The 27889-nt window shown below is 45.0% G+C and overlaps 1 protein-coding gene across 8 annotated transcripts in view; it reads left to right on the forward strand.

Moving 5' to 3' along the window:
• The window catches only part of Vps13d (vacuolar protein sorting 13 homolog D), a 243841-nt gene that overhangs the window by 90493 nt on the left and 125459 nt on the right, over nucleotides 1-27889 (forward strand). For 5 of the 8 annotated variants that reach the window (XM_063235530.1, XM_063235536.1, XM_063235532.1 and 2 more), the window contains 10 exons: nucleotides 3008-3148; nucleotides 5641-5763; nucleotides 7740-7814; nucleotides 11153-11255; nucleotides 12336-12488; nucleotides 14244-14379; nucleotides 20245-20292; nucleotides 22442-22592; nucleotides 22910-23120; nucleotides 26540-26787. In XM_063235530.1, coding sequence (XP_063091600.1) covers nucleotides 3008-3148; nucleotides 5641-5763; nucleotides 7740-7814; nucleotides 11153-11255; nucleotides 12336-12488; nucleotides 14244-14379; nucleotides 20245-20292; nucleotides 22442-22592; nucleotides 22910-23120; nucleotides 26540-26787 — 1389 coding nt within the window. Of the gene's footprint in view, nucleotides 1-3007; nucleotides 3149-5640; nucleotides 5764-7739; nucleotides 7815-11149; nucleotides 11256-12335; nucleotides 12489-14243; nucleotides 14380-20244; nucleotides 20293-22441; nucleotides 22593-22909; nucleotides 23121-26539; nucleotides 26788-27889 lie in introns of all 8 variants that reach the window. The other 3 variants (XM_063235533.1, XM_063235535.1, XM_063235534.1) reach the window with 2 other exon arrangements.

Below are 27889 nucleotides of genomic sequence, written 5' to 3' on the forward strand. Positions count from 1 at the left end.
TCTCCTTTTGGAAAGACCGAAAGACCTTAACAGCCCACATTTTATTCCTATAACATACCTGAGACAGGTTACTTTATAAAGAAAAGAGGATTATTTAACATAGAGGTTTTTTTTGTTTTGTTTTGTTTTTTCGTCCGTTTGAGACAGGGTTTCCCTGTGCAGTTCAGGCTGGCCTTGAGCTCACTTTGTAACCCGGGCTGTCCTTGAACTCGCAATGATCCTCCTGCCTCAGCCTCCCGAGTGCTGAGATTACAGTCTTGTGCCACCATGCCTGGCTTTCATGTGGGTTTTTAGGGCTGAAGACTGGACAGGCCACCCTCGTGAGGAGGCCTGTGGGTCGGGGTTGACGTTGGCGTCCTGGCAGGAGAGCCTGTGAGAGCCAGTGCTGGCACGACAGTCGGAAGGCTGGAGCGCGCCTCGGGCCAGCTTCTCAGCACCGCTGCCCCGGGAGAACTGCGGGAACTACAGTCATCTCTTCAGGGGCGTGTGCGTAGCAGCCGCCACCTCAGCGATCCCACTGCTCTCACACTGCCAAGCGGGCACCTGCTTTCCACCATGGGAGGCTTTGGGGAAGAACTATAGCGAAATGAAAGCAGCCTAAAGCAGGTTGGCGTTGGGAAGGCAGCGTCCATGAGGCTCAAGTGTCCCGCGCAGACGCCTGTGCCTTTAGAAGAGGTTATGGAGTGCCATCCCGTCCAGTCCCGTCCCGTCCCGTCCCGTCCGCGTCCTGACCCTGCCGGGAGCGCACCGAGCATAGGAGCGCTGTGCCCGCAGGCTGCAGCCGGGGCAGCGAGTCCTCCCGTGACTCCGGTGAGCGCACAGCGCGAGGAGCTACTCTAGGCTCCCAACGTTTTCCTTTGTTCTGGATTCACGTGAAGGCAGCACCCTTACTTTCTCGCCCTTCACAATGATTAGCTTTAGAACAGTGGCTTCTCGGGTCTTCCTCGAGGAAAGAAACTCTACCAGGGCACGTGGCATGTATTTTTTGGGAATCGTTTATTTTCCCGGTTAACCTCCTTTTACATTTGTATGAACATGCTCCATTCCCCTCACTAAGCACCAAATGGCATAAGGAAACTGATCCCCTGCTCTGCGTGCGTGGACTGCATTTGCACTGTGGCTGATTGAATGACTATTTAAAAATTAGTTAAAAGTTTAAAAAATTCTTTATTAGTGTGTTTAAAGTACATAAATAATGATTACTTCCATCCTGGGGAGTTTGTACAGGTTTATAACACCTTTTCATCCCCGCCCCTCCCCTTCAAAATCTTCAAATTTTCAGAGTTAATTGGCTTTCAAAAATAGAATCTTTTAAATCACAGAGAGCTCCCGCATTAAGTTTGGGAACTCCCTCATGCTAGGCAAGCAGACTACCCATTAGCCCCCAGCCCTTTATTTTATTTATTTTTTAATTAATTTTTAAAAGTGTTGGAGATTGAACATAGGACCTTTGCACCAAACTACATTCTCAATGTTTTTTAATCTTTAATTTTTTTTTTTTTTTTTTTTTTTTTTGAGGTAGGGTCTTGGTATGGTGCTGAATTGTCTGGGCCGGGCTTGAATTTCTGCTCTTCCTGCCCAACTCGCCTAGAGTGCTGGGGTTACAGACAAGTGCCACCATACCTGGCTGCTTTATTTTGAAACAAGATCTCACTGAGTTGCCCAGGTTGACCTTGAACTTGTGATCCTCCTCCCTTAGCCTCCCAAGTAGCTGGAATTACAGATGTGTGTCACCATCCCTGCTAGTAACCATTTTTTTTAGCAAATTAAGTGTGGCACTACTATGTATTTGTGCAGATATGAACCATAGTTCCTGCTACTAGAATTGTTTGGGTTTTTTTGGTCTTTTTAAGACAAGGTCTCATTATATAGTTCAGGCTGACCTTGAGCTTACCTTGTAGCCCACTCTGGTGTTGAATTTGCAGCAATCCTCCTGCCCCCACCTCCTGTGAGCTGGGATTACAGGTTTGCACCACCATACCCAGCTACTACTAGAATTATAAATCAGTACAACCACTTAGGAAGAGAAATGGCTATAACCTCATAGAGTTGAGACTCAGCATGCTAAATAACTGACCTGTACACTGCTTTTCAGATCTTTACCATAGAGATTCCCTTGGCTATGTATAGGGGACTTGTACATATGGTATATTCTTCCTAGTAGATTAAGTCAGTGTCTTTCAGAAGAAGAATCGCTAAGTGAACTATGTATGCATAGACGGTTACCAGCTTCCCTCTCTATGCTCAGTGATAAGCCCAAAGGCTTGTTAGTCAAAGTAGCAACTTGAAAAGATGATGGCTTCCACTTAGGTGAAGGTCAGGTACAGGACAGATAATTAATATGTTTGTAAGAAACTTATATATGTGTGGTAAGATTATAGTGCAGAGCAAGGGAATGATTAAGGACTCAAACAAATGTTTGCCCGCAGGTGGGCAGGAGCGGGCTGGTGGGAGGAAGTGGAGGCTTGGCGTTTTCAAAGGAACTTGTAATTTTCTGTTTCTTAAATTGAATAGTGGGTATGTGAGTATTCCTAGCAGAATTTTCTTTAAACTGTATGTGTGTTTAAGTTCCTTTTGTGCATATGATATATTTTAAGATACATATTTTAGAATTTTAAGCTAGAATTTTAAGCCTCCACATGCACCTGTGTGTTTACCAACTGATTGTTCATGTAATCAGGAGAATCAAATACCCTCCTTCATAGGTCACAGTGCTGCTTTTCTGGCCAGAGTTTGAGACTCCTTTTTTATCTTAAGTGGTACAAGAACAGGTGCTGCCCGCTGTTCAGTGGTTCAGGGTGTGTGTGTGCTGCCCTGCTGTCCCCCACTGAACCCTTCCACTCATATCCCTGGAGCGGCACAGACACTGTAGGTGTCCTGAGCCAAAAGTGGTGTGTTCGTTTGGAGCAATTAAGCTCTGCTCTGTCCTTGGTGACGTTGGTGAACTGTGTTCCCTGTACACTCTTGATATCTGCCAAACAGATGTCTTACTTCCTGTGTTCTTTAGGCTGGGAACCATTTATTGAGCCATGGCCATGCTCTGTATCCTGGCAACAACAGGCCGCGAGCCGGCTCCATCCTCCTCGACTGAAGCTGGAGGCCAAGGCCAAACCCCGTTTGGATATCAACATCACCTCTGTGCTTATCGGTGAGTAGAGAGCGGGCTGCAGTACGCTGGTCCCCAGCTGTATACAAGCTCCTAGGCTGGACACCGTTACTCCTGGGCAAGCAAATGTTTGGTGCCATGCCTGGCGCGCTTACCCATCGTGGCCACTTTCCTAGTAAACCCTGACGTGGACAGGGTTCTTCTCCACCGCCCTTCCAGAGTTGGCACCCATGTTGATGCTCTCAGTAGACCAGCAGGAGGCCAGGCGCCTTGGGAAACGTAAAGGGCTATGGTGCACTTTCTTCTTGTAGTGCTTGGTCACTGGGGCTAATTAAATGCCCTGAAAACAAATTTAGATTTTTCTCCCAGCCTTTACATGGAATACCTCTTTTAAATATGATTTTTGACGTTGGTTTTATAGCACAGGAAGTTACCTATGCTGTTTCCTATCAAGTATAAATCTTACCTAATTTCCACAATGAATTCACTTACGGAATTGGTTGGTTCATGTGTGCGTTCCGAAAGTTCGTCATTCTGACATACGCCTTTCTGGATTTCATGTTGTAATTGAGAACCACTGTCATATTTTTTTGTTTTGATCATTGAACAACAGAGTAGCAGTATCATACTATCAGGTAATTTATACATTTGTTATGAAAACTCAGATTCACTGATTTATTGTTCGACGTGATCTAATTTTGGCAGTATTATAATTATCTTTGAGCAACAGCATATACTGTTGCAAATGGTGAACTTTCTTCAGTGTATATGGCAATTGACACTGTTAGCATATCTGTAACTTTACCCCCACCAGAGTAAGGTGTAGATAGTGACAGTTGTGAGGAGGCTGAGCAGGAACATTACTGTGAGTTTGAGACCAGCCTGAATTAACGGCAAGACCCTGTCCCAACAAACAAACAAAAAAAAAAACAGCGTACAGTGAAATGGGACAGTAAATTTTTGGATCCCCTAAATTTAAAACTATTGTTTAAAGAAATTCCATATGTTAATTTACTCAGATACTAACATCACCTAGTCACATAAATTATCCATAAGATCCTTTTGCATTGTTTTAATTTGACCCTTCTGTTGTTTTCACATATCTGCTTAATCTGGAAGGTTAGACAGTTTGTTTCAGTCCTTCAGAAAGTTCTAGTAAACAAAAGTACCTCAAAGGGACTCTTGTTAGTATTTCTGATGAGCATTTTTCCATTTAAAAATATCCTCCAAAAGACCCTTTGGTCAGTGTTTTTAAAAAAATTTGTTGGTTAGGCTGGGGATTTAGCTCAGAGGCACAAGCACCTGCCTGGCAAGCACAAGGTCATGAGTTAAATCCCCAGGACCAAAAAAAAAAAAAAAAAAAAAAAAAAAAAAAATTTTGTTGATTTAAACTTTTAATTCCCTCTTCCTAAGTGTTTGGAAATCCAGAAACATTGCTAGAACCTCTTAGTGTTAAAATAAATCTCATTTAAGTACCCAAGTATTGGAATTGAAAACTAAAGACTTAACAATTTTTGTTTCAAAAAATATAGTTACTGAGTGTAAAAGATCTTCGTTTAGGTGTAGGGCCTCATAATTATTTCATTAGTTTGCTATTTCCATTATAATTGTCTTTAAAAAATAAAAACTCCTCATGAGAAATTGCCGCAGGAGTTTTGAGTTTATTTCTTGGTGAATTCCTGAATGGAGTCCGTATCTCCATATCCTCTCTCAGCATGCGCATCATGTTCTTCACACACTAAATCCTTTCTTTTCTAGATTGCTGGACTGTGCCCCTGCATCCATATGCTGTGTGAAAGTCTCACACGAATACTCAGGACTTGCCTGGTTTAAAGTTTTTGCATGTGCTGTTCCCTCTGTCTGACTATTCCTCCATGCCTAGGCTCAGTCCGTCAGCAAATGCTGAGCCAAGTGTGTCCAGGCCATCGCCTGTGGTCCTGGACAGCTAGCAATGTGGCTCCCACAGATCATGAGCGCTGAGCATCAGCGTGTGACTGTTGGCAGTATTTTTCATGGCCTGAATGTGTGAGCACAGACTGTGTGGTGACAGTGGAACTACACGGGAGGCACTGGTTTCACTAAATAAGGCTCTCATCCATGTAAACCTGGCTGTGTATTTTGTGTGTGGCCCAAGACAGTTCCTCTTCACTCAGTGCAAGCCAGGCAGGCCAGAAGATGGGACAGCGTGCTCTGTACTGTTCTCTGTGTAAGATTCACACAGTGGCCTCCACCTCTCTGAACACTTTCCTGGACCTTGGTGTACACGCCTGCATTTCTGCCAAAGCAGAATTAATCTCCCCACTTCTGTGCCACGGGGCTTTTTTAAAAAAAATCTTCCTTGTGGCACCTTTCACACCCTGGCATAGCTTTGTGTTGATGGTTGTTTGTGCCCATTACCGTCAGCCCTGGAGCTGAGGCCCGGCAGGACACTGACCCCCTCGGCATCCGCGGAGGCCTGGCACACGGGGATCACTGTTTGACCTGAACGCGCAATCCTTCCTACTTCTCTTAATACCCTCTTGGGTTCTTTCTAGACCAGTATGTAAGTACCAAGGAATCCTGGCTGGCGGATTACTGCAGAGAAGACAAGGAACCGGATTCGACTCACTCGGAGGACTGGATTGGCTCGTCAGTGGACCCTCCGTGCTTTGGGCAGAGTAAGACTTCTGTCTGCTGGTGTCTGTCTGAGTCATTGCTGGTTTACAGAGCAGTGCCTTCCTGCTGTAGAGCTGTTGTTCCTTGTGGAAAAAAGTCTGTGGGCCATTTTCTCCTCTATCGATCTGTTTTAATCTTTGCAGCAGACAGTTTTCTGGCACCAACTCCCGTGCTCTCAGTGTGGGCTCTACCTCTGCCTACACGTGGGAGACGGAGCCCAGTGCCTGATCCCTAAATTCTGGGACCTCTGTGGGTGACCTGGGGCCCCTCAGAGTGTGTTAGGACCAGGGATTCTCAGCAAAACATTGTTTTTCCAATTGCTTTGATTTTTAAAAACATCTTTTCCACCAATTGAAGCTAGAGGATAAAGGGTTTGTGTGTGTTGTTGAAAAGAGGGAGGGCAGGATCCCATGTGGAAAACGTTTTTAAATGAGAGCCTTGTATTGTTCATTAAAGTAAAAAGAATTGAATGCTCGGCCTGTGGAGGGAGGAGCAGTCGGGGTGTTCTCTGCTGCCTGGGTTTTCTTCCCCTGTTTAACACTCACCACGGCTCTGCAGCCGGCGGAGCTGGGGGCTGTGATGGACAGCTGCAGGGCCGCGGCTGTTCCACAAGCCATCGGCATCCACATTCAGCTGGGGACTCTTTTCAGTGCCTTTTCTTTGAGGAGTCTTGGCTGGACTTCACATAGCTTGTGAATACTTGAGCACTCCATCTGGTCTGCGAACACGGCACGGAGGGTGGGTTTTCTGTCTATGAAGTGTTTGCCTCCGTCAGGGCGCGGAAGCGGACATTCTGTCTGCCTGGTGCGACTTGTCCCGGGGAGACAAAGAGACATCAGCTGTGCTCGCTCGCCGGGTTCCCAGGCTGTTGCTTCTGAATCTCAAGATGGTTGCTTAGGAGCCAGGGCTCTCAGACAGCGTCCGCTTCCATTCTGCTCCTCCTCTGCCCTGCCCTGCCCAGTTTGTGCCTCAAGAGAACATTATAATAAAACTGTTGAGTCTTATTTGAGAAAGCTTAGTCCTATTCCCCAGAAGTTGTGCTTTAAACTAAAACCCTTGAATACTGTTAGTATGAGGTTCACCCTAAGGAAACTGCTAACTTCTTGCTATTTCCTTAGTGGAGAAAAGAAAATATGGGCCTCATTTTGACATAATTGTATCCTTTGCTGAGTAAGGACTGAGACTTTGCAAGTCAATCTGGATGGCATGACACTTTCTGGAATGTATTGTTTTGTATTCCAGGTTATTTTATGAAAATATCAGATATAAATGTCCTGAAAATCTCAATGATTAATTTAGAACGTAAACAATACTATGAGGTAATTAATCCCTTACGAGAGCTTGTTTCGAGTTGGAACCTGGATGGTGTCTTCCCCTGCATGTTTGAGAGAACGGCCACCCAGGGAGCAGCAGCCCACTGCTACAGTGTTTTCCAGTTGGAAAGGAGCAACTCCCACTAAAATTTGCACTGATTGGCTTTTGTCACTTTCCTGTGCCAGTAAAGAACATTAAACTTTAAAAAAAATTCAAAAGTGCCTATCATCCCAGTACCCTAGAAGGCTGAGGCAGGAGGTTTCTAAATTGGAGCCCAGCCTCGGTATTTTAGGGACTTGGCAAGACCCTTTGGCAAAAGTACAAACATGTAGGGATGTAACTCTGCGCAGAGGCCCTGTTCGATTGATATTAAAAGCTAAAACCTCACAAGGCTTGTCATTTCTGTGAAAGACCATTTAATAATACTGGAAAAGGAGGAGCACACTGCTTTGACGCGGCCTCCACAGCGTGAGCCTGCGTAAAAAACGCCGCGCTCACTCTGCCAGTCCTCTCCTGTCTCCTCGTGGTTATGGGAGGGTGCGCCTGTAATTCCCGGATGCCTGCTCTTCTGTAACGTTTCCTTGTTGTGCTGGCCGTGCGGAGGTGAGTCTTCTGTGCACTGTACTTTCTCTCACCCTCTAACTGTGTCTCTCCTGTCTACCAGGCCTCCCCCTTGTCTACCTTAGAACTAGGAGCACAGCCAGTCTGACTAACCTAGAGCACCAGACCTATGCTAGAGGTACAGTACAGCCAGGAGAGGGCTGGCGTCCTTTCCTGTTTTAAGAACTGCCTTGTGCATCAGTGCTTTGTTTTCTTTTGTTGTTTTGTGAATGTGACTTGAGGGGGGATACCCTACGCTTCGAGGCCCTGGCTTGGTATCAGAAAAGAGTGTTTCCAGTTAACCAATGGAATTGCACTTGATGTTAAGCGCGAGTGATGTGCTGGTTCTTCATCCTCTCTTCCCTCTCCCTTAACTATTGGTGGAAGTGGTGTAAACTCCTTGCTGTGATGCAGAACCACCTACTGCCAACAAGAGGAGACTTGTCCTGAAGAGGCAGTAGGTGGAGGAACTCCTTCCTCCGTCAAGCAGCGCCACAAGTTCTTATTTACAGACCGCTCAGGAGCGTTTATTCTCATGAGAATTAGGCTCCATAATAATCATGAATAGAACTAAGAAAAAATCTTCTCAGTTCTTATTCAGATCTGAACTTTTTTTCTTTTTCTTTTTGTCTTTTTCCTTTTTATCGGTACTGGGGGTGGAACTCACGACTGCCTGCTTGCAAGGCAGGTGCTTATGCCGCTGAGCCAAATCCCCAGCCCCAGATCTGAACTTTTAATTTCACTAGATATAAATTTATTTGTTTAGGAAAAAGAAAATAATTTTTATTTATATCTCTGACCCTGTAAGATTCCTTGAGAATTTGCCTAGTAAGTGAATGTGGGAAAAAATGTCACACATGTTGAGGAATTGGAACCCCAAGATGTTCATTTCTACTTTGCTTTGAGGAGCATGATTAGTCTATTTCCGGATCTGGGGTCATGGTACTTTTTTTCATGGTACATTTTTATACAAAGGGCATTTGAGCCTCCCCGAGCAGAAGTACAGAATAGGGAACTACACAAATACACAGGGATGTATATTACTAGGGCTTTGCTTATTTCTTCCTGGAAGATTTTATGGGGGTTATGTTTGAAGGAGGGCTCATAAAATAAGTCTATGGCTAAACTTTCATTTATTAGTGAACTTATACCTCTGAGCTTTCAAATGTGTTATTAACCACTCAGGCAGAGCCCACCATTATTCCTTTGTAGCTGATCAAGACAGTGAGGCTCAGACAGACAGGGTGCTTCGCCTTCATTCACTGACTGGCTAGCAGCGGACTCAGGACTTCATAAGTATTTGTGAACAAGGTCCTTTCTAATAGATTGAGTTGCTGTGTGGCATGAGCTCTACACACTGTGAATAACGGCTGAACTTCTTTGGGAAACAACTTTAAAAGGGTAGACGTTTCCTAAGCTGGAGCCATTTAAGGCTGAACTTGGATGTGAGAAGCTTTAGGTTAGCTCAGCTCATGAAAAGTTGGATCTGGTCACCAGAGGCAGCCATCAGGGAATAATGTTCTCTTTGATGGATTTGGGAACTTTTTCTCTGCTGCTGTGCCAAAAGCAAGGACAGTTGATTTGGACCCTGGTGCAGGAGATGTTGGATCTGTTGCTGGACGCTCCATTTGGATTTGTGTGCATGCCGTGTATTTTATCCTCTGAGAAGTAGGTTACTGCAGTTTGCGGGGTTCTGTCTGTTCACGCAGGAAGCCTGGGGACCCGAGCAGTATGTCCGATCGTGCTGTTGAATTCCAGAGCAGATGCTGTGGGCATCCGTGTATGGATTCCTACTATGTTATTCTATATCACAAAGTGATCAAAGCCGTCTGCCACCTGTCCTTTCTGAATCTAATTTGCAAATGGAAACTTCTAGTCCAGCTCACCGTGGATGGGGAGAGCACATCTGGCTCCCTTCCCCTTGGCCCTTTAACCGCTGTAATAGAAGCAGCTTTCCTTGTTCCCATGGCGGGAGGCGCCTTCCAAAGCCCACAGTAAATTCTGTTTACCCTGCAGATGGCTCTTAAATTTTTTACTCCCCCTTCGCTCTTGTCAGCAGCCTCACAGCTAGCTACTCCTTAGTTTTCTACTTGATGAGCACTGTCTTGTTTGTAAGGCGGATGGGGACCGGAGTGAGGCTTGGGACAGGGAGTGGGCATGTCCCTGACGGAGGCTGCCTTTAAAGGCACTCAGTGGCTCTCTCTCATCGACTGACTGCACTCCAGAGACTCCTCTCCTGCACGATCCCCGATCCCCGTGCTCAAGACTCTGCTGAGCCACCTTACCAAATGCTTTCACCCCAAATAGTGTTAATGCCGGGGGACTGTGAAAGATTCAAAGGCGGGAAGTGACTGCCTTTCAAAGATGCTGATCACCACTGACTCTCAGGGGTCACGGCAGGCAGGATGGATCATGGTTTGCCTCCTCGATTTTGGGTGGCTGTGTAAGATGAAGTTGGGTTGCCCCTGAACTGTCTTCTGGTAGCGTTCGCCTCTGTCTAGATGCCAGAGCGTTCAGGCTGCGGTCTTTTCAGGCTGTCATCGTGGTTTTAGGCGGGTCACAGAAGGGGATGGGGTCATGTCCTGCGCCCTTTGTGGTTAGCAGGGTGTGTGTTGCGAGCTGCTCATTCAGGATCCTCATTGTCACTGCCTGCTGGTCCTGCTGCTGCCACCCTCAGTGGAGGCCACAGAGGCCCTCGCCAGAGGGGCCTGCAGAGGGTGCTGGGGCAGCGGGGGTGCTCGGGTTTCTTACAGTCCTAACCCACAGTGCCTCGCTGTAGAAGATAGCTCCTGACAGTTTTGGACTGGTTGTTGTTTCTCTGCAGTTTGCCTGAGGAAAGGCTCATTTGTGGAGCCCCAGTTCCGTTCCTTTTTAGCTTTCATGGGGTCCTCCAGTTGGTGGTGATGTCTGTATTACAAAATGGACTAATGCTTCCATTTTAAAAGCTCTGATTTTCCAGGGAGAACGAAGTCAGCTATTACAATGGGAGCATGTCAATGGATATTTTTATTTTGATATATTACGCATACTGTGGCTGAAAGATGTTTATCTAAACAGAGGCTTTCTTAAATAAAGGCTTTCGAACAAAGCTGTAGTAAGCGTCCGTGGTGTATCTTGCTACCACCTGTGTTATCTGTTTAGAACAGACATCTTGGGAGGAGGAGTTCATTTCAGGGTTTCCTGATTCCGCCAGTTGTGTTCCTGATTTCCTCTTCTAAGGCCAGTAAGAATTGTGGGAGGCTTGGGGCTACCTGGGGGGGAGGGGGCTACGTATGGGGGCGAATCCCATGGCAGACAGCAGACACAGTGAGCTTCTGTTTGTTCTTTTAATAAACCTGGGATTGCGGCTTCTCTCTTCCCTGTGCCTTTAATCCCTTCACACAAGACACAGCTTTGGGCCCTGCCTCCAAGTACAGGGAGGGTCGCCCCACACAGACAGACACCTGCATTAATAACCTTTTCCGTTTGTCATAGCAGAGGTGAAAACCCCCAAGCGCCGGCAGCCATTTGTCCCTTTTGCTCTGAGGAACCACACGGGGTGCACTTTGTGGTTTGCCACCCTGACCACCACGCCCACTAGGTAAGAGCCTTCGGAGCTGTCCCCGGAGTCATCTCTGCCCCTAAAGTGTTGCAGCCAAGTATACTGGGGCCCTTCTGAGGCCTCTGGGATTATATTGGAGTCAGTAACATGGTGCCGTCCTGACATCAATGGTGGAGGCTCTCGTTCTGTGTGGGATCTGCGTCTCAAACTGTCACACTTTGATGTTGGCCTGGTATGCACCATGTTTGAACTATAAGTCAAACCATGGACACGTGTGGGAAGTGGTTCTCCTCGGTCTCTGCCCGCCCAATACTCTTTTTGAAGACGCTAGATGTGGCCACTAAGCTAATCATTTTGTAGTTTTTTCCATGACTTATTTGAGAGTGTTCTCCATCCTCTTCCGCCCCTAAAGAATTATTTTTCTTACCTAAAACATACTTCAACCCAGGTGGAATTAGGCAGTTTGAGAACAAATGAGAGTTTACCAAAACTAAACGACAACTTTTTCTGGCACCTCTCTGCCTGCGTGGATCTTGGCTCAGTGCTCCAAATACACGGTAATCTTAGGGTCTGAAGTTCATAAAATGAGAATCAGCAGCATAAAAATGGGATTACCTCCACCTTCTAATAAGCATGGGAATGTCCTGTTGGCGAAGGTAAACTTGTTACTTAAATTCTGCTTCAGAAAGTCATGTTAACTTAGCAGGGCGTGGTGCGAACCTGTGATCCCAGCACTCTGATAGGCTGAGTTAAAAGTATTGCAAGTTCGAGGCCAGCCTGGTCAGCTAAGTGACTAAAGTGTCTCAAAAGAAAAAATTTAAAGGAGGCTGGGGAGGTAGCTCAGTGTGAGGCCTAGCTTCAACCACTAATACTGAAAAAAATGATGGACACATCCCGGATGCTCTGCTAGAGTAGTGAGTGGGTTGTGACAATTTCCAGCTCTTTGTAATAATTCAGCTAAGTTGTGATTGAGCGTGAAGATATCCGTGGTGACCGCCTTTTATGTCAACTTTCCCAGCAAGGTTGTGCTGCCTGTTTCTGCTCTCAGCCCTGAGATCTCATGAGAGGAGCGAGGAGCAGGGTGGCCAGCAAGGTCCTTCTCTTTCCCCTGTGCTGCAGGGCAGCGCTGTCGCACAGTGGGAGTCCAGGGGTGGTTCCCGAAGGCAACGGGGCTTTTCTGGGGGAAGCGCACAATGTCAGCGAGTGGCGAGAAGTCCTCACCGGGGAAGAGATTCCCTTCGAGTTTGAAGCCAGAGGAAAGTTGAGACACAGGTAAAGTATGATTGTTTATTCTTTTCCTTAAAACTATGAAAGTAAACATAAATGATTATCTCTAGTATTTTGTCTTTTCACTTAATGATTTTAATGTTTTATTTTTAAAACATTTTAAAAATCACTTTCCTTCTAAAAATATAGACTGGCTTGCCATCTTGGAAATACACTTCTTCTTTCCACTGATTATCCATTTACTCACCATGTGAGGAGATAACTTGTGTGTGTCATTTGGTCAAAGCCTGGTTCAGGGAAGTATCCAAGTTCATTGCGTCCTGGCCTGGTTTCCACATCCAGTGGTGATGTGCTGTTCTGAAATATTTTCAAAGCCTGGAGAGTTTAATTTTAATATTGTTAAGTTCCATGCGACACTTCAGCTGATAGTCTCAGGAAGCAGAGGCACTAAGACGGCGGAGAGCAGTTCATCCAGCGGGGACTGCCGGCTGCAGTGCCCCCAAAGTAGCCAGCCAGAGAGCTGGGATAAATATGGGGAAGGTTGTGCCTCTGCTTACTGAGAGCTCATGCATCCAGTAAGATATCCCATCGTTTGCAAACCCTTTTCAAGGGAAGGGCCATGTAGCAGCTATGAATGGGTTGAGTCCGGTGTGCAGAAAGGTGAAGCTCTTAGTGCTTGAGCCTCTGACAGTTGTCAGGCTGAGCTGAAAACCCAAGAGACTGGCCTCAGGCTTCTGTCACCCTGTGCTCCTGCTGGAGCTGATGTCCCCATGCCATGTGCTGCTGCTGCTTGCGTAGCTTCGCCCTTGCTGGCCAGGACCCGGGCTCTCGGAAGCTGCACAGCGGGAGCAGGAGCCCAGTGCTGGGTGTGTGTCCCTGGTCCGCACAGGAGTGTTTCTAGGGCCGAGTGGCGAAAGCCGAGTGTCTTTGCGCCCCATTGTTGCAGGAGCAACAGGCCCGCTGAGGGGATCTCAGAATGAGGGCAGCCTCTCGTCTCAGAGAGGGCTTGGCCTCTTCGTCATTTCTGTTTTCGTTTCCCTGTTTTGTAACCCATTTCAAGTCCCACTATTCTGGCTGAGTTATCAAAATAGATGTCTTTTCTGGCGTTTCTGCTTTTTGGCACCACTGTGCCCCATCCGTGTCTCCCTCCTTTCTTCCCGTTAGCCTCAAATTCAGTTCCCCATTGCAGGCTTCTGGCTTGAATTAGGCAAAACCTAAAATAGAATTAAATGTGCAATTTCCTCTTGCTCCTCCTGTTCTGCCCACTGCCTTCCACTCCAATTTAAGCTGAACACTTGAGCCCCAAGCTCTGAGGGTTCCGCTCTGCATAGCCCACCCCATCTGTGTCCTGCTGGGCCCGAGCCAACTCAGTGTGGTTCTGAGAGAAGCAGGGTATTCAACAAAGGAACCAAGAAGGAGAAAAGTTACGCGTTTTTGAGAGTATGGTTATATGTATGATCTAACTGCTGCATTTTACCACCCCAGTGAAATGATTTGCACTGACATCATTCCTTTATAGAGGTTGGAGTAGGTGCTGGTGGGGGAAGGCCTGGCCAGCGTGCAGGTTTCACGCTGCCTATGAGGGGAGGGTAAATGCTCAAACCTCCAGATCTTGAAATTTGTGCCGTAAGCGTAAGACCCGCTTAAACCAGTCTCTTAATTTCCCAAGAGCTAGTTAATCCCCAGGAGGCTTAGCTGCCGGGTTTTACGTCATCACACAGTAACCAGGTGGGGTCTCGGCTTCTGCTGTCCCTCGCCTGTGACTGCACTGTATACCCTTGTCTGTGTTCTGCCTGACAGACACACCCACGACCTGCGCATCCACCAGCTGCAAGTGAGAGTGAACGGCTGGGAGCAAGTGAGCCCGGTGTCGGTGGACAAAGTCGGGACCTTCTTCCGATACGCAGCACCAGATAAAAATTCATCTTCCTCTACGGTGAGTGGCTGTGGAGTGAGTGTGGAGCGGCACAGCTGTGTGGCGTTGCAGCCACTGCCCCCTGGTGCAGTCTGCAGTGAGAGCCGTGCTCTGTTGACGTTCTCCTCCTCCTCACTTCCCCAGGTCTAGCAAGAAGACTTAGCGATTGTTTTGGCTCAGTCATGGGCCTTAGGCAGCAGTATATGGACAAGCCAAGCAGTAGTTAAGTGTGGTAGAAAATAGAATTAAAACTGGCAGCAACCCTTTATCTCACCTAGGAGATCTCTCATACTCAGCTGGCCTGATTGGCCACCCCTTAGGGCCCACTGGGGCCGGCCCAGGACCCCAGTCCGCCTTCTGATCCCAGAATCTCCAGTGTCCACCCTAAAGTGGTGCGGCGATTGCACACGGCCTGCACGCATCCTCCCGTGTAAATTTCCTCTGGGTTTTTCCTCATACAATGTGAATGCTGAATGAATTGTCACTGTGTGGTGTTGTTCAGAGAATAAGGAAAGGAGAAGGGAGCCTGTACACGTTCAGTGCAGGTTGGCATCATCGGCCTGATCACACAGTGGGTGATCCACATGGGTGAATCTGTGACCCCAGAGCTGTCTGTGAAGGGCAGGCCCTGCTGAGCATGTTTGATACTGTGTTATGGCTCCTAATTTGGGAGAGAGGTCCTTATGCTTTTTTTTAAAGTGTAATTTTGGTAGTACCTGTTAATGTTATAAAATCCTGGTTTCAATGCCTGTATTTTGATAGTATCCATCCCTTTATTCCCTCCCTGAGGCCTTGGCCTCTCTCCTCCTTGCTTACTCACTCTCTCTCATCTACAGTCTCCCTTCTGTTTTTATGTCCTTTGTTTTTAGGTTCCACATATTAGAAAAATCATGTGATGCTTTTTTTTCTGAGTCTGTTTTCTGTCAATTCACATGGTGATCTCTAATTCCGTGGATTCTTCTTCATGGCTGAGTAATATTCCCTGGTGTGTTTACACCACATTTTTTTTTTATCCATTCATCCCTTGATGAGCACCTAAGCTGGTTCCATACCTTGGCTGTTGTGAATTGTACTGCAGTATCTCTATAGTATGCTGACTTTAATTCTTCTGACATAGACCAATAAGTGGTATAGTTAGGACTTCCGGGAGAACATGGCGGACAGATAACAGCAACTACTGAAGGCTCTCTGAAAGACTCGGCTCAGAAGCCAGGAATGGTGCAGACTAAGGAGACATAAGTCGGTGGAGATATGCTCTGCTGACTCAGGAACGAACTGGGCTGAGAGAAGCCAACTTGGAATGCAGTCCTGCTGCTAAAACAGGAACAGAAAAGACTCGGTGTGGAGGCTGGAACCGCGCCATTGTAAGCCGCGATTTGGGTTTCCCGCCGCGCGGCGGCTGGCTGCCTCTACAGCGGCGCGGCAAGGAGAGAGACGCGCGGAAGCTCTGAGAACGGCAATCTGCGAACGGCAGGGAGGCGTGCACTGACTTGTGGTGAGGTGAGTGAGAGAAACTGACACACTACCACAGTTTGACTCCAGCGGAGGACTTTCTGGGCCCGAGCAGTCCAGCGGGAGCAGGGTGCGGTGGCGACTCCAGTCACACATCCCCCTCTCGGGCAGGATTGGTGAAAAGTGCCTGGCCTGCGTGACGCTGCCGGCGGACCTGGTAGGCTGTCCCAACCCAGATCCCAGAGCCTGACGGTGGCCGGGAGGGGAGACGCGTAGGCTGCCTGGTCCGTAACTCCCTGGTGCGCAGCGGTGAGCGGGAACACCTAACTGGCGCAATTCAATCAGGCTGTGGCTGACTGGGAGAGAAGCTGGGCCTCTTATATAAGCTTGCATATATAAGGAACAGAGAAGAAGAGGCAGCATGGGAAGAGGCAGCAACAAGAAAGGCTCCTCGGCCCCCAATTCTGAGAAACAGGCAATATCAGACACCGCACCAATACACATAAGGCACCATATAGAGAGCCTCATAGACCAATTCAGGAATGAAGTTATCAATGACCTGAAGCTAGAAGTATGCAGAATAGTTAGAGAAATGCTAAGTACCACCCAAGAAAAAACAGGTGGTGGAATGGAAGAACAGAAAAAAAGGGGAGAATTGTTTGATGGAGAAAACAGAGAAAGCATAGAATACGTGAAGCAGGTTCAAAGGGACTACCAAGATACTAAGAAGTCTATAGAAGACTGGCATAACAGCTTGAAAGAAACTAAGGACAGACTATCTGAACTGGAGGGCAGACTTGTAATATGGGAGAATGAAATGAAAAACTTCTTAAAAATAACAAAGAAACAAACAGCAATAATACAAAGACAAGAAGATGATAAGAGGATCCATAACTTAAGGATTAAGAACATAAAAGAAGAAGTAGGGACACAAACAAGTGAACTACAAAAGCTACTCACAGAAATAATCCAGGAGAATTTTCCTAATTTAGCAAAAGGTAAAGATACTCAGATGTATGAGGCATACAGGACCCCAGCTACCTACAACCCAAACAGAGCAACACCCAGGCATATAATAATAAAAATTCCAGAAATTCAATACAAGAACAGAATATTAAAAGCTGTAAGAGACAAGAAACAGACCACTTACAAGGGAACACCCATCAGAATTACAGCAGATTTCTCTGCACAAACCATCAAATCACGAAGAGCGTGGGGGGAAATAATTCAAGCATTGAAAGATAATAATCTCCAGCCAAGATTGAGATATCCTGCACAACTGTCCCTGGAAATTGATGGAAAAACAAGGTGCTTCCAGGATAAAGAGGAACTGGGGGAATTTGCAACCACCAATTCAACTCTACAGAGAGTATTGCAGGATATTCTAAAAAAAGAAAAATACAAAGAATCCAGAAATAATGGCAGAGAGGCCACAACGAATGGAGCAGAGAACAAAATGAAGAAGACAAACTGACAGCTACGGACAGAAAAAGAGCTTAACAGAAATGAGGCAGAGAAGATTGGATGATAGGAACAGCTATTTTGGAGAAAATGACATCTTAATAGGTAATACAGATTTAGTATCATCTTGTTTTGAAGTCTCATCTAGCTTTTGTCCTTCTGTCTCCAATGGTCTAAATAGGCTGTATCTTATTGGATTTTATTATGTACGATAGTATAAGCAAAAACCTTTTAAAGACAAGGAGATTATACAGAAACCATTGTTCATTTTGTTAGTCGATTCTAAATACTCTGTAATGCTGTCATTCTCTTGAATGGTTTTACATTGCTTTGATATACTTAATGCTACAGTATACGAAGTTGTACTCAAGGATTTCAAAGAAAGAAACAATATGGTAACTACTTTTAGGTTAGGATTATCTGGTGGTGAAACACTATTCTGCTTAAATGGTTATGTTTTGATCTGCGCTGTTTCGTTGTTATGCCCTCTTTTATCTCAATCTCCACTCCATTATTTACTTTTTTATCTTTATCCTTTTAATTAAAGGAAAAAAAATAGCAGGATATATTATAGTAACCCACTTTGACTTTTCATTACCTTGATTTAAAGCCCTGTATTACTCTCACCATCTGGTTTTTAACTGATGTTCCCCTATTCTGTTTTGCTGGATAGTATCAGGTTCGAAAGTTTAGGCATCAGCTGTGAAGATAATGAGATTCATTATGACGCCCATTCTTGTTGACTTTTATCTACTTTTGAAGACCTACAATGTCTCCAATGTTTTGGTTTTGTCGGTTTTATTCTTTACTGTTTTGTTCAATTGTATTATAACTAATGATATAGGCAATTCTATTAGAGATAGCGGGAGGCATTATGGTAACCATTGTTGATCACCTTGTATTATGTTTTTACATTATCTATTATGTCCACCCTTTTGACTTGACTGATTCTGTTCTGTTATGTCACATTTGGTTTTACTCTCTTCCAAAAAAGTAATAAGAACCGCGGGAGCAATGAAACCCAAAATGTGTAATAGTCATGGTACAAAAGAGAGGAAAAGAAAGTGCTCCAAACTATATAACTGCATGTATATTTAAGTGTATAAGATAGAAAATGATATCACAGAGTTTTATTGGATCAATGAACAGAACTGTTTGCAGTATCATTGATGGAATGTCCACTTTACAAGCTTTAATTTTGTGACTTGAACAATTATTTCTAAGATGACAATATGTAATCCATTAACTAGTGATTTCCTACTGTTCATTTTTTTTCTGTAAATCTGTATAACTTGTACCCTTTCCCTGCTTTTTTTTTCTTTTCTCCTTAAATAAAATTAAAAAAAAAATGCTATAACGTACACAGAGAAAAAAAAAAAAAAAGTGGTATAGTTAGGTCGTAAGGTAGCTGTTTAGGACCCTTCCAACTGATTTCCTCAGGGGCTGTGTTAATTTACATCCCCACCAGCAGTGTTCCCTTTTTCCTCCTGCATCCTCACCATCCTGTTGATTATTTATTCTGTGTGTGTGTGTGTGTGTGTGTGTGTCCATTTTGAACTGACTTTGTACAGAGTGACAGGTCGGGCTCTTGGTTTGTCTTCTGGCCAGCCTCCAGTTGTCCCAGCACCGTTTATCAAAGCCGCTCTTTCTCCAAGAAGTGTCTGCTTCTCTGTCAACAGTTGGTGCCTGTAGCTGCGTGATGTCATTTCTGTGTTCTGTCATCTGTCACATTGTTTTTTTGTACTTATTTTTATGCTTTTTTCGTTACTATAACTTTGTAGTATTATTTGAAGCTGGATGTTGTGATTCCTCTATCTTTGTTCTTTTTGCTAAGCATTGTTTGGGGCATGCTGTTTCGTGTTTCCATGTAAATTAAAGAATTTTTTTCTAATTCTGTGAGAAATGTTCTTGGAATTTTTTTGGAGATTACGTTGAATCTGTAGATTACTTTTGGTATTTTGTATGCAGCCATTTTAATATTAATTCTGCCTAAGAATGTAGAGAATCTTTTTATCTCCTATCTCATCTTCAGTTTCTTCCTTTAGTGTTCTGTAATTTTCATTGTAGAGGTCTTTCACCTGTTCAGTTAGGTTTACCTGTAAATTTTTTTTTTTTTTTTTGGGTAGGGGGAAGCTATTGTGAATGGAATTATTTTCCTGATTTTACAGTTCATTATTGGTACATAGAAAAGTTGATTTTTAAAAAAATGCTGATTTTGCATTCTGCACTTCCTAATTTTTATGCTGCTTCTTGATCTTTCTATCTCTCTGTTCCCAAGTCCTTTTCTGTTGCAGAAAGAAAGATGCCTTTCATCAGCTATTTCCTGATCACACATACACTTGCAGAAGCCTGCCTTAATTTTACCCAGCCTGTAGTCCGGGGGCTGCAGGACCGGCCGGGCAGTGTGTGGGCAGCGTCCCTGGCCCTTGTGTGCAGGTGGAGGTGGGCATCATGGCTGATGCAGCAGCCGTGACTGTGTTGGGCAGGTGCTTGTCTGTGGATAACTGCACTCATGTGTGGACAGCAGTGACAGGGCAGAAGCCGTGAGTTTGCAGAGCTGTGACGACTCTCCTCAGGTCTCGTCCTCCTTCCGGAGTGCACCTTTGGAGGACACTGCTCTACAGTGATCTACAGATGTTCACTTTTGGGGCAATGCTCTGATGCCCTGCTCTCCTCGCCAAGGAGAAAATTGTTTTCCCCCAGGTTACTTTTCTCCCTGAATTCATGTCTGGATTGACTGCTCAGCACTTTCTTACTGATGTGTCCTGGAGAGATTTTGTATACATCAGATGGCTGTAGAGTTAGGATGGTTTTACCCCTGTCTTTCAAAAGATGTTTTAACTTGATAGTGGCGTGCTTTACCTGGAAGTATTTTCAAACGTGGTCCTTTCAAACAAGTTACATTGTCACTGATTTTAATGTTACCTGTTGTCTTACGTCTATATGACTCTGACTTTCCCTCTTTCTTCTTAGATTGGCAGCCCAGGCAGCAGAACCAATATCATACATCCTCAGGTTTATGTGAGTATGATTTCCCTCTGGTTGTGTTGCGTATGTTCAGTGTAGCCGTTCCGTGTACCTGTGTGTGTCCTGGTGATAGAGGGCTCTTCAGATGTGTGATTGGGACTTCTCTCTGCCCTTTGTGACTGATGACTGCCTGCCTTTTCCAAGAATGTACCAGAAAGTATCTTCTCCCAACTCAGTGCATGTGACTAAGTACCGATATTACAGTAGAATAAGCAGATGTTTTAGTCCAAGGGCTCCTTTTCTTCCTAAGTTACAATAGAAACGTGACCCTGCATGGCTATGAATTGCGTATGTTTGGGTAACGCAAGTAAATAAGAAGGACAAGTAGCAAGCCTTCTTTTCCCCCATTGGCTTTGAAACATAAAGTGATATTAAAAAAACTTTTTCAGGTTTTTGCTTATTATTTCTTCTCCTTGAGGACCCAAGTTTTGTCTGTGTGTGTTTTTTTCTTTTTTTTGGAGACAGGGTCTCGCCATATAGTTCAGGCTGCCCCTGAGCTCACTTTGTAGCCCAGGCTGGTCTTGAACTTGCAACGATCTTCTTGCCTCAGCCTCCCAAATGCTGAGATTACAGACCTGTGCCAGAGGACACAAGTTTTGAAATGTGAATCAATCTTTCTTCTTCTTCTTTTTTTAAAGTCATGGTGTGGCCATGTAGTTCAGGATAGCCTTGAACTTACAGCGATCCTCCTGTCTGGGCTTCCGGGGTGCTGAGATGACAGCTGTGTGCTACTGTGCTTGGCAGAAATAGGAAGTTTAAGATAAGCTCGAAAGCAGCAGTGTGGCAGTTTTAAACAGTCCCTGGTGGCTTTGACTTTTATTCGGACCTGTGTTTGAGCTTTGTGGCTGACATGTACCTATGTTTATGTCAGTCCAAAAACACTTCAGAAAATTACCTGGTGCTGTTTCATTTGGACTTGCTGGAAGCGTTCGTTTTCTTGTTCATTTAGGTTGATTTTCATACGGTTTGCTTTAATAGAAAAATTGGGAGGATGAAACACGTTACTGTGATGTTGCTCACTTCTGCAGTGAGAAGCGCTGTTGCTGCGTCCTGGCCCTGGAGAGCAGCGCTTTCAGAGGCCTGCTCTTCGGTGTGCTTCGTGTGGGATCTTGGGTCAAAAGGTGTCCTGTCACATGGTGATGGTCCAAGACGTGTGTGTGTGTGTGTGTGTGTGTCTGTGTGATTAGACATATGTAAGTATATTGTAGTGTTGTTACCTGGGACCAAAAATAAATAATTTTCTTCACTGGGTTGAGCTTTCTGAACCTTGGTATCCTGTTTATAAGAGAATGATTATGGAAACAGAATTTAGTCTGCATTTAAAAGTCTTTGAAAACATGTTAGTTTGTTGTAGGCATGTCAGCACATAGTGTGTGGGGTCCTGAACCATGACCTGAGTGACACTTAGAGAAAAAGAAAGTATTTGTGGCTGGGAATGAAACATCAGTACAGACTACTCTTGCCTTTTCTGGGTTTTTTTTTTTTTTTTTTTTTTTTTTTTTTTTTTTACAAAGACCAGTTTTGATCTCAAAAGACTTCCTTCTGTTTTTCTCTATGCTTTCGGGCAGTACCAAACTCACTGTTAGTATTCTAGGAAAACTTTCTTAACCTGTCATTAATCTGGGAGGAGAATGCCCCAGGTGACGTCATTTCGAGACTGCAGAGTCCCACCTCAGTGTTTGCAGCTGTGCTTGCTTCGGGTGGTCTTTGCTTAACCCCTCCGATAGGGTTGGAGCTAAGTCCTGTCCGAGTTTCTGTGCAAGGGCTGATGTGTGGAAGCCCAGAGGCGTCACGTGTGCTGGTAGCTTGCAGCAGGTGCTGTCTGAGCAAATAGCAGGGAGCCTGGGAACCGGGGAGGCTCGCACTGCAGTCCTAGCTGAAGTTCCCTGCCATGGGTCTGGAGGGCAGGAGTGGTTTTCTTTGCAAACAGTTGCTGTCACATCTGAGTCCGATACCTTTGTGGAAGCCCGTGGAGTTGGTTTTGCGTCCTGTGCTTCTGTAGCTGGTTTACTCCCGAGAGCCGGTGGTGTCAGGGTAGAGTGGTGAGAGCCCTGAAGAGCTGGGGCAGTTGCTGCGCCTTGCTTTAGACGTTCGGTGGTGTTGCTCAGAAGCTCAGCCCCTCTGTTCCCGCTTTCCTTCCCAGTTCTCCTCACTCCCACCTGTGCGGGTGGTCTTCGCGGTGACCATGGAAGGCAGCGCTCGCAAGGTCATCACTGTCCGATCGGCTCTCATGGTGAGGAACAGACTTGAGACACCAATGGAACTGAGACTGGACAGCCCGTCAGCACCAGACAGTACGTTCAGTTTCTAGAATGTAGTAAATGTTCCATAATAATTGTTTTTTTTTGTTTTTGGTTTTGTTTTCTTTGAGATAGGGTCCCAACTATATAGTGCAGACTGGCCCTAAACTTGCTTATGCAACCTAGACTGGTCTCGAACTCACAGGGATCCTCCTGCCTCAGCCTCCTGAGTGCTGGGATTACAGGTGTATGCAGCCCCACCTGGATCATGAACACTTGTTAGCTGCAGTCTGCCTTTGCAGTCTGTCCTGAGCTAGCCTTTGGGGAGGAGGACTGTTGTCTGAAAGTGCTAACCCTTGTTTCTGTGGCAGAGCCAGTGGTGCTTCCCGCTGTCATGCCAGGGGACTCGTTTGCTGTGCCTTTACACCTCACTTCTTGGCGACTGCAGGCCCGGCCCAAAGGATTGGGTGTGTTTTTCTGTAAGGCCCCGATTCACTGGACCAACGTAGTGAAGGCGGCAGAGGTCAGTAGCAGCAAGCGAGAGTGCCACTCCATGGACACGGAGAAGAGCCGCTTCTTCAGGTAGGCGTGGCCGCCGCTAGGTCCTAACGCGAAGTCAGTCCTTAGTGCTTAGGTTCCCGATGAGAGTTCATGAGAACCCGAGGGTAACATCTGTCGGTTACTTACTTCCTATTTAGGGGAGAAGCCGCCGCCCAGCGTGTCCTTCACAGGCGTGTGATCAGCATAAAGGGAGGGCATAATGGGAGGGGAACTCACCAGCCCCTGTGTCTAATGGGGGAACAAAACCCTGGGCCTGCGAGTATTTTGAATGACAGAGTTTAAATACTTTGGATGAAGGTTCACACTGTTATTGTTGACTATCTAGAACACTTAAGAAAATTGCCTGCTGCTTAAGTTAGTGTTTTTCAGTAATAAAGATTGTAAGTAATGTGGTACTAGATTCCATGTTGGAAAAAAATGCTAGATTGTTACCCTTAGACCTTAATAAATTTAGACTTTAAACTTAGAGATTGTTTGCATTAGTTTTCTTTATAATGAAGACAGGCACTCATTTAGTTTAAATTTGAATAAGTATCAGAATAGTGTAAAGAATTCCAGTCGACCCTGTCCCCAGACTTGACAGTTGTTAATACGCTTAAGAGAATAGGTTTGTGCACACCCAGAGTTGGGTATTTAATAGTTTCTTTGAGTAATTTGTAGAACAAATTAAAAAAGACACAAAAGATTTGAACAGTGCTGTTAGCAAGCTGATTCCAGTTGGCACTCAGAGAACATTTTGCCAACAACTCCAGATGGTACCTTCTTTTCAAGAACGTGTATAACATTCATAAAGGGTTATTATCTGCTGGGCCATAAAACAAAGATCAATAAATATTAAAGAACCGAGATACAGAATGTATTTTCTGATCACAGTAGAACTAAACTAGAAATCAACAACAATCAATGCCTAGCAAATTCCCAGTGGGATCAAAGAATCAGTGACAAAAGAAAGCAGGTGTTCAGAATCCAGTAGCAGGCCAAGTCCCCAGAGCAGCAGCAGACGTGTTACCACGTGGGGTGCACCGCAGACGCAGGTCCTGTGGGGAAGGTTAGTTTCACCATCCTCCCAGAAGATAAGAAAGTATGCTCTTTTACGTTAAGAAGCTAGAGAGGAGCGCACATGATGGCACACGCCTGTACTCCCAGAAGATAAGAAAGTATGCTCTTTTACGTTAAGAAGCTAGAGAGGAGCACACATGATGGCACATGCCTGTACTCCCAGCACTCCGGGGCTGACAGAGGAGTATCACTGCAGGTTTGAGGCCCGCCTGAGCTGAAAGCCTGTCTCAAAACACAAAACAAAAAAATAACAAAAATGAAAGTTGAAAAAGCCTGTTACCCCAGTATTCTGGGAGGCTGAGATAGGAGGATTATACACTAAGGTCCAGTCCAGGCAATGTAGCACTTAGTGAAACTGTCTCTAAAAAAGCAGAAAGGCTAAAGGAGAGCAAATTAAAAACCAAGAAATAGAAAAAAAAGAAACAATAGTTCTGGCCATTGCAGTAAAGAATAAATAAATAATAAGGAATTCAAAATACATGAAGATTTGAGAAATGCAATTGTTATCTTCAAATGACACACTTGCATACATGGAATATGGACGAAATGACTAGCTAGCTTTATCAAGGTTTCAGGGTATAAGATCATATAGAAATCAGATGTTGCCAAGTGAGGTGGCCTACACCTGTAATCCCAGCATGTGGGAGGCCGAGATAGGAGGGTTGCCATGATGTCAAGGCCATCCTGAGCTACACAAGTGAGTTCAAGGGCAGCTTGCACTACATACTGTGACCCTGTCAAAAAAAAAAAAAAAAAAAAATTCTGTTGTATTCTAGCTATGAACATGTAGAAAATGTACTTTAGAAAAATACCATGTACTGTTGTATCAGAAAACATTAAATATCCATGACTTAATCTAACAAATGAAGTACAGATGTTCCACCCTAGAAATTACAAAACTTTTCTGAGAGAAAGAAGACCTAATAAGTGGAAAGTCATACCAAATTAATGGAATGAATGACTTGGTATTGCTAGGATTTCCATTCTCAATAATTTGGTCTAAAGACACAATAGTATAATCCTAGTATAAACTGTGATGGCCTGTTTTAAGGAAATTATAAATTTATATGAAAATATAGAACTTTAATGCTATCTTGAAAAAGAACAAAGCTAGAAGATTTACAAAACCTGTTCTCAAGAGTCACGGTCTAGTGTTAGTAGTTATCAAGTGTGTTGTTAGCGTGAAAACAATTAGGGACCAATGGGAGATAAAGGGAATTCAGAAATGGACCCACGTCTAGAAGATGCTAGGTCAATCTGGGGTGAAAGACAAGTCTTCCAGACAGATACTGATGAACAAGTGAATGTCCATATGAAAGCATGAACTCTAACCCCTGTCTTACTTCATTTGGAAAAATTAATCAAATGGATCATAGACCTAAATTCAAAATTCTGAACTATTGTTTCTAGAGACTTTGGGGCAGGTAAAGATTTTCTGTTACACAAAAAACACTACAACAACAAAGAAAAATTTCAGAAATGCAGTAAGAAAAGGAGTAAATGACACAATTGGAAAAATATATGTGTCTGAAAAAGGTTTCGTACATAGAATACCAACAGTAGGAAAGAGAGCCTACTGATTAGAGTAGGCAAAAGGCTGAACTGCTGATTTAGTGAAGAAAATGCGGTAGTCAAAAGAAGCCCGGCATCATTAATCGTTCGGGAAGGTTATCGAGTCCTGCTGTACCCTTACTCCACGGGATGAAGTGAGGAAGGGGGATAGTCCCAGATGGTGGCGACAGACAGCTCCCCTAAGGAGCTGATGAGAATGTAAAAGTGTACAGCCAATTTGAGAAGTGTTTGGAAATTTCATCACAAGACAGAGGACCAGCAAGTCCATTAGTCGGAATTGGCCTAAACTGAAATGAAGATACATGTTCAGGAAAGTATTCTACAAGAAATTTTATGTATCCCTGAACTAGAAGCAGCCCTACTGGATATAACAAGCTAATGAATAAACAATAATTCACCCCACAGCATACTATAGGCAGCAGCACCTCAAGAGAAATAAGGCCTACACACAAGAGTAGTACTCACCGTCAGACCCTTTAGATGCAGTTCAAGGTCAGGTGCAACTAATCTATAATAATTACTAGGGAATGATTACTTGATTGATAGGAAGAGGACATAAAGGGGCTTTCAGGAGAGAAAAATAATTCTGTTTTGAGTGGTGGTTATAGAGGTGTGAGTAGTCCTGTAACTCATCGTCTGAACATTTAAAATCATACAGTTTTATTGCCTGTTACATCTCAATAGACGTATTTGATTAAAACACAAATACCTCCCTGACTTCGGAACCATGTTAACGTTATTCAGCTATGGTAAAAGACTTCAAGTATTTCATTCAGGTTGATAATTTTCATATCATTTTGTCTTTATAGGTTTTGTGTGGCTATAAAGAAAGAGAACTATCCGGATTATATGCCCTCCAGCATATTTTCTGACAGTGCAAAACAGATCTTCAGACAGCCCGGGCACACCATATATCTCCTGCCCACGGCGGTGGTCTGCAACCTGCTGCCTTGCGAGCTTGATTTTTATGTGAAAGGGATGCCGATCAACGGGACCCTGAAGCCTGGCAAAGAGGTGGCGCTCCACACGGCCGACACATCCCAGAACATCGAGCTAGGTAAGCTGTGCATGGGCTCATTTGTGTGACCCTGTGAGAAAAATTTTACCAGTGTCTAGCTTGTGATGGTAAACATCTAGGAGAAACTGAGGCACCTGTGGTAGCTCAGAAGCCCCTCAATACAGTTACGAGTTGGAAAGAAAAACACCTGGATAAGCCAGAAGGGTTACAGAGGAAGAACTCCAGAGAGCCCGTTCTGTTCTCTCATCACTCACACTCGTAGCACATACTGGCCTGATGCATGTTCGGGGGTTCGTTCCACCCCCTCCAGCAGTGCCTTCCCTGGCGGTAAGGTGAGCAGAGCTGTGTGTCCCTCGTTTCCGAGAGGGATCACACACTCGCTAAGTGGCCCTGTTTCCAGACATGAGCCGGCTGCTTCACACGTGTGACCCCTTGAGGACTAGTTCATCCGTCGTCCCATTTTGCTGAGGGTCTGGAGGTTAGGCTGCTTAAGCACCGAGTGATTCTCAGTTCTGAGGTGAAGGAAGGAGTTCCAGAAACGTCCCGTTTGCAGCCCTCAAAGGGCTGCTTCTGCAGCTGCAGCGGGAAGAGTTTCCTTGCGACTGCCACGGACGCGCTGCAGTAGTACCGTCTCGGGTACTGATCTCTGTCCAGTGTTGCGGCTGCCTTCACCGCGTTACCTCTTTACCTTACAGATGTGTTTCAGGCTCAGACAGGTGGCGTCCGTGTTTTGTGGTGGAGGAAACGGGACTCATTGAACTTGAGCGCTGTGTCCCACGGTGGCAGGATTGTACCTCAGTGACCGTTTTAACCCCCCAAGCTTAATTTAGAAATGAGAAATGGTGCATGATACTCAGTGCTAAAGAAAATAGGTCTTCAATGCTTATATTTCTTCAAATGCTTCCTAAGCCCCTCTCCCCTGGCTCAGTGCTGCTGGTCTTCAGTGCTGTGCTCTACCCGAGTCTCCATTGTTCGTTATGGTCCTGCTGCGCATTTGCTGTTTTCTGTTTGTTTGTTTTTGTGGCTTTTTGAGACCAGGGTCTCACTATGCAGTTTGCGCAGGTTTTGAACTTGCAACAGTCCTCCTGCCTCAGTGTCCCTAGTGCTGAGATTATAGGTGTGCACTACCAGGTCCGGCTCA

This window comes from Cavia porcellus, unplaced genomic scaffold, assembly GCF_034190915.1.
Source record: "Cavia porcellus strain 051 isolate PalLab524CR breed Dunkin Hartley unplaced genomic scaffold, mCavPor4.1 scaffold_25, whole genome shotgun sequence".
Classification (NCBI taxonomy): domain Eukaryota; kingdom Metazoa; phylum Chordata; class Mammalia; order Rodentia; family Caviidae; genus Cavia; species Cavia porcellus.